This window comes from Lepisosteus oculatus, chromosome 27 (genome assembly GCF_040954835.1).
Source record: "Lepisosteus oculatus isolate fLepOcu1 chromosome 27, fLepOcu1.hap2, whole genome shotgun sequence".
In the NCBI taxonomy this organism is placed as follows: Eukaryota; Metazoa; Chordata; class Actinopteri; order Semionotiformes; family Lepisosteidae; genus Lepisosteus; species Lepisosteus oculatus.
In genome coordinates, this window is record NC_090722.1 from 9,393,675 (window position 1) to 9,406,539 (window position 12,865).

Sequence of the window (12,865 nt, forward strand, 5' to 3'; positions counted from 1 at the left end):
TTCATTTCCCTGTTTACAAACACATCGCATTCTGGGTTTTATTTCCGAAGTTCACTTTTCCCAAGCCAGGACACACTCTGCAAGTTTCGCTTCTCCCTTTTTGAAACGCCGGAGGAAGTCTGAGGTCTACTGCATGTCCGCCAACACGTGAGCCGGGGCTCAGCTCGGATATTCTCTGCACGTGTCACCCCTGACGGGTGTTGTGTGGGTTTCATTGCAATCAATCTTTCATTCACCCGCCATTATCTTTCCTCTTATTTGTTCTGTTTAACTGTTGCAATTTTACTTTGCATGTTTTTTTTCCCAGTTGTCACTTAGCCCATTTCATTTGGAACAAATACTAATGAGACTACTTGAGTACCGCTGGAGAAGAATTATCACGAATATCCTGCAACCATTTTCCTAACCACTAGAGAGCAAGAGCCCTTGAAAGACAGACCTGTTGAGCTCAATAAAACTGAACCTGCACAGGACTGTCCAGCTCCTCTGATGAAGAATTTCCCACAACAGTGGGGCCAGCAGAGGGCGCTCACCCTGCGGTCTGTGTGGGTCCTAATACCCCAGGATAGTGACGGGGACACTGTACTGTAGAAAGGAGCCGTCCTTCGGATAAGATTTAAAACCGAGGTTCTGACTCTCTGTGGGATTAAAAATCCCCTGGCCTTTACCAGTCATGGCCTCCTAATAATGCCCCTCTCTGAACTGGCTTCATCACTCTGCTCTCCTCCCCACTGAGAGCTGGTGTGTGGGGAGCGGACTGGCGCATCATCCAGGTGGGGGGACACACTGGTGGGGGTGGAGGGGATCCCCATTACCTGTAAAGTGCTTTGAGTGGAGTGTCCAGAAAGGCGCTACGTACGTGTAATTATTATTATTATTATTATTAATAATAATAATAATAATAATAATAATAATAATAATAACTGTGACCGACCCCATCCATTCCCTCACACTCATTTCACATGAAAACCACAGCCGGGATATATATAAAAAAACTCAATTTATTTACAACCATACTTCATGTACAAAGTCCTTCCGCTTTGTTACAGAGTGTTTCAGCCCTGTAAATGAGAGAGAGAGAAAAAAAACCCGGACCTGTCCATTGTGCATTCCAGCTTCACGATCAACCATCCCAGCGCACGATCGCTGTACTCGAAATCCCCGGATCACGTGCTCCAGAACGTTTATTATACTCAAGACCTTTTCAGGGGGCTACAGTAAGATCATTGCACACCAGGACGTGCCGGAACTCGTTGTGCTGCTGGGTACAGATGATCAGACAATCGCTTATGACCGCCCTGAGCTCCGACATGTCTTTCCTCCTCTCGCGACACCATCAGTTCTTTGCTGCCTGTCCCGGGTGCGTCATGTGTAGTCTGGATCAGAGGATTCCCAATTCCAGAGCCCGACTCGTCCCCAAACGACACAGACCCTTCGGGTGACAGTCTCAGCGCGAAAAGGAGCATGCCTCGTTGAAAGACCGAGTCAAAGCGTTTCCAAAAGCCCGATGCCAGATTCCGAGAAGGAGGAGACGGACCGTGGGTGAATGTCCGCACTGCGGTGCCGTCCCGGAGGTAGCTTCAGAACCGGCGCGGGCGAATGGTGGAGGTTCGGGGACGCGAGGGCGTTAAAAACAAACAAACAAAAAAAAAACCCTTCATCAGTTTCCAAAGGGAGGCAGCTCTTCGTACATCGGCAGGGCCGGAGCCGCCTTGGGCGCCACGTTGAGGCTGGCGTGCAGCTCCTCCGCCGTCCTGCCCAGCATGCCCTGCACGTCGCAGACGAAGCGGTACACGTAGCGCTTGCCGCCGGTCTTGTGGATGATGTTCTTGTGGTAGTAGTACCGCAGGCCCCGGCTCAGCTTCTCGTAGTTCATCTTGGGCTTGTTCTTGCACCGACCCCAGCGTCTGGCAACCTGGCACGGAGGAGGGACGGAGTACGTTAGCTATGGCGAGCATGGCGTCGCACAACAACAATAATAATCATAATAATAATAATAATAATAATAATACTTCCAGTGAGGTAAAGCAAGCTCTTGCTAACGCCTGTGATGAGGCCAGGGGTATGCAACAACATGGCGACTCTACAATACTTTCACAATGTTCACGATTTGGTGCTTAATTTGGAACTTTGTTAAGTTTTTGCTATACCGTCTATTAATTTGTTACCGAGATTTAATAACAGGTCTGAGAAACTGGGTCTGCAGTTCCCCTCTAAAACGGTCATGATATATCAAGCATGCTGTCTGTGTGGAGTTTGCGTGTTCACATTGTGTTTCCGTTTAGGTTCTCCAGTTTCCCCCCATAGTGCGAAGACACGCTGGTAGGTGAATTGGCTTCTGTGTGTGTGTGTCTCTGGCTGCCCTGAGATGCAAACAGGCGTGTTCACCCAGCTGTCTCACCTCTGTAGGGTCGGAGAGCTTGAACTCCCAGCCGTCTCCTGTCCAGCTGATGAAACTCTGACACGACTCGTCCAGGAGAAGTTCCAGCAGGAACTGCCAGAGCTGCATGGGCCCGGAGCCTGCGATGTGACAAGCAGCTTTCATGAGACCGCATGTTAGCTTCCAGAGTTACATGTAAAGGCTTAGAAAAGTACAATATTGTGAGATAGAAAAAAAAATTATCTTTGCTGTTGAAAGGCAAGTTCCAGCAGTGTCTCCCATAATTGTCTGTGGAAGATGGGATGTGAGAGTGGTTTATTTTTAATAATATATGGCTTTAAATAATATGCAAATATATCCTCACACTAAAGCTTTTGGTATGTAATTTAGATCAGCGTGTAGGGGCTTGGAAACAACAATGTTACACCATATCCTGCAAGTGAGACTCTTGTGTACAAATTGAGGGCTTTGCTATTGCATCTATTGCATACTGCACTCTGACTGTCAGTGGTGAGGGTTTTCAACAGGCCCCTGAACTACATTAACACATGCATCTGAATTGACATTATTGCTTAATGTTGCTGCTTGACTCTTTTTTTACAAAAAGCGCAGCTCTAGAAAAGCTCCCTGATTTCAAGGTACTTGGATATTGTTTCAAGCAACCAGGTTTCTCCAACTGCTTAAGAACTGGTCACGTTATGGAAAGGTCAAAGTGACCAGAACAGGGTTCAATTCAAAATGTAATTAATATAGAATGTACCCGTCCAAATCTGCTAATAATGAATCACTAATAACTTGATTCATTGGGACTCATTTTATTAAGCCCTTAAAGTGAAAGATTAACTGAAGAAAGAATATAAAAAGTGCATTTCTTAGCATGATTACTCTGATCACTAAACTCTTAGAAAAAGAGTTTAATTAAGTCTCACACCTGACAGGTGGACTAGGGAGATTTCTCATCTAGTACAGCTGGGCTGTCCGCTAGTTTCGGAGCGACGCTCACCGGTATAAGCTACGATTCCCGCTGCCTGGCGAGTTTCGGTCCCAGCCCTCTGAGAGGCTTGTCTTGGCGTTCTGTGTTTGGCCACACGGTGGCAGCAGCGCTCCGCGGGGAGGGCGGGGGGCGAGGCGTACTCCCTGGGGGGCCGGCCGCTGCTGGGAGGGATAAAATCGCTCCAATGCCGAGGGGGTTCCTGGGGTTCGGATTTGAAAACCAGGCCGCCGTGCGCGTAGCTTGGATCCGGACAACCTGCGGATGTCGAGAGAGGGGACCGTTCGTGAAACGCTGCAAAAGCTAGATCTGGATTTTATTTTTTGTTTCCTGAAGAGTGTTTTTGGGGAGAAAAAAAATGCTTAGTGGGTACAGGCATTTCCGGGCCGTAAGCTGCGGGGGTGCGGGTCTGATTCCCGAAAACGACGGCGCCTTCAGGCTTTGTGAGCAAAGTGTCTTAATTTAACACGGAAGACAGGCTTTTGAAAAAACAACAACAACAACGCTATTTAAGATGTCAAATCTCTCGCCGTTGCAAGAGAACTGCAAATGAAGTTGCTCAACAACAGCACGTTCTCACGGCACTCCTGTGGATGAGCGAACGGCGGATTCTCTTACCGAGGTGCTCCAAGCTGACAGCGCTGCCCCCTGCCGGCTGGGGCTCTTGCGTCAGAGGCAGATAGTGATTCTGGCCGTCGACGGCGGAAGCGCTGTTCTCGTCCCTCGGAGCCAGGTGCCCTACCGGGAGCAGAGTCTGATAGCTCTGTCCCGAGTGACTGGGCTCCTGGTACACCCCCTGGGCAGGGTCTACTGCAGTCCCGCTGCCTCCTGAAATGGAAACGGTCAGGTTGGTCGCCATGGCGGTAAGAAGGTGAGTCTACACAAGTGGCCTTCATCTTGGTGTTGCTTTGTCTATCCCTAACCCCCCCCCCCACACACACACACACACACTATCAAAGCACTGTTTGAAAAGGTGTTGAATACAGTCTGATGCAGGAAGTATTACTGTGACTGCATATAGTTCTAATTGACAGTAGTTGTACTGTGCCATGGACTTCTCCCCTGTATTTCTCCCCTGCACTGGCTTGGCCTTTCCTGGGTGTGTGTCCTACAGTATGCTACCGTGCTGTTTCCCCATGAATTCACTATGATGGGCCGCTGCACAATCACAATTTGGGCTTTCACAATCAGCCCCGAGTTCACTACACAGAACCCCTACTGGACTGCGCTCTGGATACCTAGAGAGCCATCACTGTCTGTCTTCTTCCATATTCCCCACTATGGCCACCAATAGGCGGAGGACGTTGCTCTCTTTCCTCTTTAAGCCATCCCTCCATTATCGCACCCCTTCTTGCAAACCGTGGGCACAAGGCAGGGTGCCCCCTGGACTGGGTACCAGTCACACACACAGTCGCACCTGGGGACAATTTCCCCAGAAGCCAGTTGTCGTACAGGCACACTGCTGTAAAACCAGTATGTCCTTGGGAGTGTGGGAGGAAACCCATATGACCACAGGGAGAACATGCAAACTCCACACAGACAGCAATCCCAGAGCTGCGAGGCAGTGGTGCTGACCAACCACTGAAGTGGGTTTTTGTGTTCCTAACTCACCATTTGTGTGCGCTGTCCAGTACTGCTGGTCGGAGTAGCAGTCCAGATCGAACAGTCCGGAGTCGCTGTAGCCCGCTGAAGAAAAAGAGAGGTTCCATCTGATTTTTGCACACACGCAAAACAATTGGGAATCTGACGTTTCAGAGGAAGATTAACTGCGGCCTGCAAAATGCTGAATGAGAAATTACTGCATAGGTTTTGAATGATTACAGCGGTTGCTCTAAGGACTTGAACCCATTCGCCGTTCGTATTAAAATCGGGGTACACGTACCGAGAAACCCACAGTATGCTTTGGGCACGGACGGGTTAAGTTACCTTTGGAGCTGTAGAGCCCGAACTCCTTCGGCAGGTCGTCGTACACCTCGGGAAAGCTCTGGTGTCCCGTCACGGTGCTGTCCACCATGAAAGACAGATCGTCTCCGCTGGCATCTGGGAACACGCATACACGTTTGTTAGAGCCGGCCCTGCGCCCGCAAATCGCCCGCGTCCCCCTCTGCCAAAATCAGGACACTTTTTCTTTTGCACACCACACGAGTTATCTTCCTGACCCCACGTCTAACCTCCAGAAATTCAGTTCGCTTGCTCTCGATCTGATTTGAAAATGTATTTTTCACATCCCTGCGTAGCGTCACTACAATAAATATTTCAAGCTATGATCGAGGTAATAAAGATAGCGTGCTGTTGTCTCTAGGAAGTGTTCCGTGGAGAATATAGGTGTACCCATTATCCTAATGTTATCCTAATTAATCGAAGGAGATCAGCAGGGCTACTGCAATTGTATTATTGTATTTTTACAATAATAATACAATTACAAAGCAGCTCGGCCCGTTACTGCAAAACATCTGACTCTCCGCACTGACAGCGGAGAGGGCAGGATTTGAAGTTCCCAGGATAGGAAGTCCTATTATCGCCGGACCCTGTGAGGAAACGGCCGGTCCAGGAATAAATGGCATAGGACAGGGACAGGAGGAGAAATGACCGTCCGCCTGCGCGTGTCGGAAATCTGCAGGACAGGATTAGGAAGGGGGGGCTCATCTTCGGCCGAGATCCCCTTTTAGCTAAAACGTCAAACAAAAGACCACCATTTCCGGACGCAGCCCATCCAAACTAAATGACCCGATCTCTCAAGGTCTCCACTGCCCGGAAGCGCGATTAGCGGTGCCTGTTTCAGGAAAGTCAACTTTTGGGAAATTTTGCGCGTTACCCAAACAAGCCCCTGAAAACTGACTGCTGCCCAGCCGCAGAGGCTAATGGGTAATACGGGGGACGGGCAATTTGTGACATTAACTAGGATGTCACAAATTCTAGGAAAGACACTAGAACTAGAAATAACTTTTTTTTTAATGAAACAGTTTTGACTCTCCCGTTTATTGACGCCAACTTAAAGTGACTGGACCTGTGTCCAATTATTTTTGTTTAAGGTGAACGTTTGTATAATTATTCTGAATAAGTTAGTCAACAGCCACAGATACAAAGGAAGCAGAAAAAAATGCTCGAATTGTAAATAATGGAAACGGGAGCTGTAGCAGCAGAAGTGCAAATTAGGTGTTTGCTGTGGTCACAGAAAAATAATCGATTCGATAGATTGTCACACCATAAGATCCGCAGTCGAACCCGGATGGGACTTCTTGCGATCTGAAGTCTTCGTAGTAATATCCAGCCTGATACATCTCCATCGCGGCGAGTCTGCAAATGAGGGAGACGCGCACATAAGCTGGAGCCGAAAGTAATTAAAGATCTTTCACAACCCGACAGTTTTTTTTTTATCTTCGAAAAGACAGGTATCCCTCACAGCTTTAAAAAAAAAAGTCGCGCCCTTTTTCCCTTTAGTTAATGAAGCCGTTCAGTCCAACCAGGAGCAAACGTGGGTTATTCAAAGTGTCAAGATAACATTTGAGTGTGCTGAATGAAGGCATATCTCCCGGAATAACTTATAGACAACTCGGTTAATAAACCTTTAATCAAAGAGGAAAGGCAACATGCTCTAGTCTCCTTGTGCAAGTTATCAACAGAAATCGCAATGCAATAACGTTTTTTTGATCGTCAGTCTTTTCGTGTGACAACACAATATTTACTTGTCGATTACGTCTACACTTATAGAATGTAAGGCTCGTTTTGTAGTTGAATTTCATAATATGCGCCTCTATTATAGGCACAACTGCCTATTTTATGCCGAAAGGCCTCCAAAGTAACTTATGTTCTGGACAAACTAACTCTTCATAATCCAGTCACAGTCATAGACTGGTTTGTATACCTTTGAAGCAGTTTAATAGCAGCAGCGCGAAGATTTGCCAGAAAATGATTCTTACCTTTTAGCCTTGTTTGGGGAAAAGAAATCCGTTAGTTTCCAAATTCCAGCGCCGCGTTGGGTCAGAGGTTTGTAAACTCCTGTGGTGGTCAGCTAGCTGCCTGTCCGGCTCTGGACAGTTATAAGCGCAGCCGCTGGGGAAGGGCGGGGCTGCAGGTCGGCTGCTTCGTGACTCGCGTCTCAGACCCTCTTAGTGACGTCAGCCAGGAGTCACGAACACCGATTTGATACAGAGGAGCTTGTCCAAGCAGATTTATGATTTATCTATATCTGTAATTCCACTCCGTTAAAAAAAAAAGGAGAAAACCTCTGGAACTTCACTCGCAAACTTCAAGTTGCGAAAAAAAAGATTGAAAATGTATTTCCTGTTTCCTCAACAACCTATAAGGAATTCACAGACTGTTCTAATGACCCACGGCAATAGATTATTTTTAATCCGGCTGTAATTTAAAGTCTCGGTACTTTTCAGATATAATAACCGAATTGGAGAATTTTAGGTGTTTTCCAGCCTACCGGCAGTCAAGTTCTAACTTCTGCAAACATTTTTGGGTTGTATCTGTGTGAGATGGGTGTAATGATGTTTTTTGTAATGGAAAAGATTACAACACCGTTTTTAAAACGTTTTAAAAAGAAATCCAAAATCTTTCAGTTGAGCTTTGCACAGTGCATTTAAGGAACCCCGTTTTGTGCTTGAAAAGAGGGAGCCTTTTTTCCGCTATTGAACAGCAACGGGACTTTTGTGTGAAGGAAATGCAGTAAATTTTCTCAAAGACATTTGGATATTTCCTTGAGGGGAAGCCGATTCGGTGCCAAGTCTCTCTTGTCCGAGCCGTTTAAATCACAGGGGGCACGCGGCGCGTTATTGATTAGCGCCGTTTTCCAGTTCTTATCTGATCTGATCGAAGTGGCCCGGTCTCTCACATTAATGGGTTTTCACGTTTTCGCGAAAAGCGAGCCTGCCGTCATGTCGGGGAGGAATGATAAAAAAAATGCACAAAAACGACGGGGAGAACCTTGTTTTATTTGCTAAATTGAATTGATAAACAAAAACACTCTTACAGAAATAGAAATCAGAAGCGGCACGTGTCTGGAAATAAAGAGACTATAAATTAAGCAGGACAAACGGATACCCCTAATTTAATCCTATTTAGAAATAACCACTAGCCAGTGGTATTTGATTTGCATTGCATGCATTTATAATAGTATTACTTAGTGGTGGAAAACATATGTCATGTAATTTGAACAGACGGCCTGTTCTCAGTAAACCACGTAGCTGGCACTGGAAAAGCGTATGAAACTGTCTTTCCACGACTCCATATATATATATATTAATACCTCCCATTCAAGGCTAGAGGAAGCCAGCGGCAGAAAGCCAACTTCGTGGCTTCAAAGCAAGGGAAGTTCGGATGAGTGTTTGTCCCACTGCGGTGTGTCCATGAAGCCCGAGTCGACATCTGGCGGGAGGCGCAGGGCGCACAGGCGGCAGGTTCCCTACTAATCGAGCGAAGGCGCTGCTAAGCGAGGCGCGGGCCAGGGAGATAACAAAGCAAATAGACTGTTTCACCTAAATTAAATTCTTATTTTTATTCATCACTACACAGGCACGCACGCACGCACGCATACGCAAACAGCCGATCAGCTGGGTTCACGGCTTGACCACTAATAAGGACATTAACGCCTCGTGACCTTATCTTTCGCGGCTTTTTGGGGTTTTTGTGGCTTCGAAGCGCATTGTGGGAGAAGCGTATCTGTAGCAGCTCGACTTCTCCTGAGGACGGCACGACCGTCCTGTGTCGTATCGTCACCTACGCAACTGTAGGTTTTTGTGCTCGGGGGACAGGACACCATGCACTCATGGTCTGGGCTCTTCGCTGGCATACTTTGTCCACAACCGCAAAAGCCGAGATTTTCGTCAGCTCTAATTTTATAATTCCACCAGTGTTACGCAGAGTTGAAGAGTAATTACTGCTACCGATACTAATCACCAATCCAATAGTATTATTATTATTATTATTATTATTATTATTATTATTATTATTATTATTATTATTTATTAATAATAATTTATATCCTATATAATGCTTTGCGTTTCTCGTTGTAGTACTTTCGATAGGAAGTCAATTTCTCCTGCTCGCGTTTTCCAACCCGTCCCTTCGCGTTCGTGATCTTCTGTAAAGGAAGGTCAAGCCAGTCCTGTTCGTACAAATAGCGCTCAGTCAGCACTCGGGGAACTCGAGCAGTTTGCGAGATTTTTTTTTCACCCCTGCGTGGTCCCCAAACAGACTGATATAAAGACGCCAGAATTAAACGCTTTTATTATTAGAATCAACAAGCAGTATATACGTCGCTTAAAGGCAGACAGTTCAGCCACGTAATCTATAATTCACTGTTGATGAATGTGCGCAGTATCGTATATACTGAAAGTTTAAAATTAGTGCTGTTTATTATGCATTAATGTCTCTTTGAGAGGTGTACAGTACTAATTGAATGGACATTTCGTACAGATATACACCAATGTGAATAATAAATTATTATTATGTTTTATGATACATTTCATTTAATATAAAGTGGTTACACAATATCCTATAATTGCCTATAGAAACTGCGAATTGTTTCAAATTAGTTAAAATCCAGACGGAAATCAATAATACGTGCACTCGGAACTGCGGGTTTACTGCCAAAACTTTTCGGATTTAATTCCTGGGGCATCCGGTAAATAGTTATTAGTAAAATAATGTTATACGGTAGATCTAACGTGAAAGTTGTTTGCCAAAACACAGATTAAACAGTACCAGACTTTTTTTGTGCCTTTTGAAAAACATTGAGTTTATTTTGGGCCTTTTTTAAAAGAAACTGGCGTCGATGTTGTTTTTTTCAAATCGTGCTTTCAGATTGAACAACAAAGACTCCCGAAACGTACGCCGTGTGGAACTCGCCTTAATTAGACCGCACTGTTTGTGTTTTCGTGGGTTTGTCTGCGCAACGAGAGCGGCCCAAGAGGGTCATTCTCAGACAATGGGCTGTTAAAAAGTCCGAAATCACAGCGTGAGTGGCGAGCGCAGATAAGGGCGATGGCAAGCCCTTTTATAAACAAACAGCTTGTTTCTCCTCCGCGGAAAATCACATCTGGCAAAGCCGAGCGGCCGGCTCGAGTCGTGATTGAGACCCGACAGACACTTCGAGAGTCAAGTTACAGCCCAGTGATTTATTCCTCAGGCTTCCTAGTCCTCGTCTTCGTGACCTCGGCGTCTTCTGCCTCTCCAGGCCGGCCGGACTTTCAGTCACATTCTGTATCTGCGCCCCCGATTGATCGGTTGTGATTAAAGAGCTGTGTTAATTTGTTGGTTTTCTCCAACTCGATGAACTCTACTAAAACCACACGCCTCCGCCTCGTCATCACTGTTACTTATCATTATTAATAATGTCTTCGTTCCACCCCTGTTTGGCGCTTGGAGTCAGATCTTCGACTTTAACGTGTGGTACGGTTTCACAAGTGCACCTGAGTTCCAGAGTCCCAAGTCTTTTTACACCTCGTTAAGAAAGTGAAACTGCTTAAATTCAAACTTCCGACTTAAAACAGATAACGAAGGAACTGCGGCTTACGAATTGGGCCAACAGAGGCTTCGGTCTTTACAGTAGAGCGTCCTTGATCTTAAATTACTGGAGTGGTCTACACAGGGAGCACGTTTATTTTTCGAGTCTGGACACAGTCTGTCCAGGGTCTTGTTCTGCCCTAGCTACTCTCCAGCTCACCAGAGCCACGATTGTCGCTGTGCTGCTCGGGCACAGGAGTCCACAGCAGAAGAATGCGCGTTTAAATCACGCGTGGGATGTTTCTGTTCTAAACGTATCTCGAGGTCTGCTACAGTAAAACAAGTATAAAAGGGTTTCCAGATCATCACTGTAAATACGAATGTGTTCCCATTTAACTATGGACGCAAGAAAATTGAATATCTCCCTGCTCAATACGAAGGTCACTTTGAATCTAAATTTACAACTAGGCCGTTATCTGCCTCTTCATTCCTCTGCTTCGATTCTTGCGTTTAAAACCGAAGCTTCGAAGATGCAATTCAATTAAGAAATTCCCCGGCTCTGAGTTGTACAACGGTGAAAATCGTTTGAAACACAGACAATACATTTTATTTTATTGTGGCTCTCTGATGCTCATCCAGACGAGATGAGACTTCACGGAATTTTAAAGGTTAATTTAAAGGGAGTGACTATAACCTTTTTTTTTCAATCGAACATTCTTCCTTTGATGGGATAAATATTGGTGCCGAAAGACCAGGCATTCGACTCCGCATGCGCCTGCGGATCAATGTGTTAGCCCTGCTAGCCATCACACGCATCAATACCTATCAATGTTATTCGCTGGCATCCTGTCGAAGACGATTTTAAACAAACTTTCATCTTCTCATATCAGTAAGTGCGAGAAATACCACAAGTTCAGCTTCGTCCCTTCATAGGGCTAAATTTAACTCTCCAACCTGACTGACGACCGTCCGGTAGACAAGCGTATTACGTGATCTTTGTAAACTGGTACTCAAATCAACGATCACAAAGCTGTATTTCATAGGGTAAGCCTGGTCAATTGCTGGACTAAACACGAAAATGCGCTATCCCTGCTTCGAAACGCGTTAAGTGAAGGAAATAAACCACGGCGGAATAAATAGGAATGAAAACTCAAGAATAAACGAACACGCAATCTTTGTATTGGTGGGATAAAACCAGATGTTCTTCTTGCTCTGAAAGCCTAGGAAAGTGAAGCACGTTGAGGTTTAAATATTTCTGTTGTTTAAAAAGGCCGCTAACGTTTTTTTTTGCTAGATGGTGTATATGGCCGATTCATCGCCCCTCTGTAGTGTGCCGAGGTCAAGCAGGGCGGCAGATAATATAACACAACATGCAGGAAGTTTTGAAAGAGTCTCAAAGTGTTTTCAGGCAGGGTGCAGTATGTAATTCTATTTGTACAACTGAAGTGTCTAATAAGGTAGCGAGCAATATGGAGCTAATGCTCATACAAAACAGAAATCATGTTCATGTCTTTCTACTTTGAACAATGTCGGTTAATAAGTCACATATTTCGTTGCAAAGCCTGCAATTGTAAAAGAAAACTCAGACCAATACATGGAGAATGAGTATGAGATTGCTTGATAAATGTGACTCCTTACGGTTGCGGTTTATAAAAAAAAAAAACGTTTATCTGATTCGAGTAGGTCAGTAAAGTGTTCTGAATGCAGAAGACCTGGCAAGTCGAATTTCTAATCGAATAATTGCAGATTTTTTTTTTTACACAAAATGACAGCGCTGTAGCTATTTTCTTCGAATCTCAAATTGTTTGTCTCTCTGTGACCCACTTTCCCCTTTAACATAAATCTTATGTGATGTTGTCTTTGCTTTCTGTATCATTTCATACAATTCATGTCAAGCTAGGGAGCGCACAGTAATACACATCCTCAAGCATTGAAATTCATTTTTGCATTAGTTTAGGATTATCCAACAACAACTTTGTTGCCTGCTACTACAATGAAATCTGTAATTTCTTGAGGTTTTAAAGCTGACAACCAAGCTTTTT

At 45.2% G+C, this 12,865-nt stretch overlaps 1 protein-coding gene across 1 annotated transcript; it reads right to left on the minus strand.

Moving 5' to 3' along the window:
- Positions 1-981: 981 nt before the first annotated feature.
- Positions 982-7,410, minus strand: etsrp (ETS1-related protein). The gene is made up of 8 exons (XM_015368782.2): positions 7,292-7,410; positions 6,577-6,668; positions 5,298-5,411; positions 4,983-5,057; positions 3,990-4,199; positions 3,384-3,629; positions 2,402-2,520; positions 982-1,915 (listed from the first exon to the last, which is right to left on the minus strand). The coding sequence occupies exons 2-8, from the start codon at positions 6,656-6,658 to the stop codon at positions 1,661-1,663; spliced, it is 1,101 nt and encodes a 366-aa protein (XP_015224268.2). The 5' UTR covers positions 6,659-6,668; positions 7,292-7,410; the 3' UTR covers positions 982-1,660.
- Between the last annotated feature and the right edge of the window lie 5,455 nt (positions 7,411-12,865).

Coding starts and splice junctions, on each gene's coding strand:
- etsrp (XM_015368782.2), bottom strand. CDS start 6,658: ATGGAGATGTATCAGGCTGGATATTACTACGAAGACTTCAGATCGCAA. Junction 3,630..3,989: donor TGTCAGCTTGGAGCACCTCG/GTAAGAGAATCC, acceptor CGACATCCGCAG/GTTGTCCGGATCCAAGCTAC. Junction 1,916..2,401: donor AGCTCTCCGACCCTACAGAG/GTGAGACAGCTG, acceptor CCTCCGTGCCAG/GTTGCCAGACGCTGGGGTCG.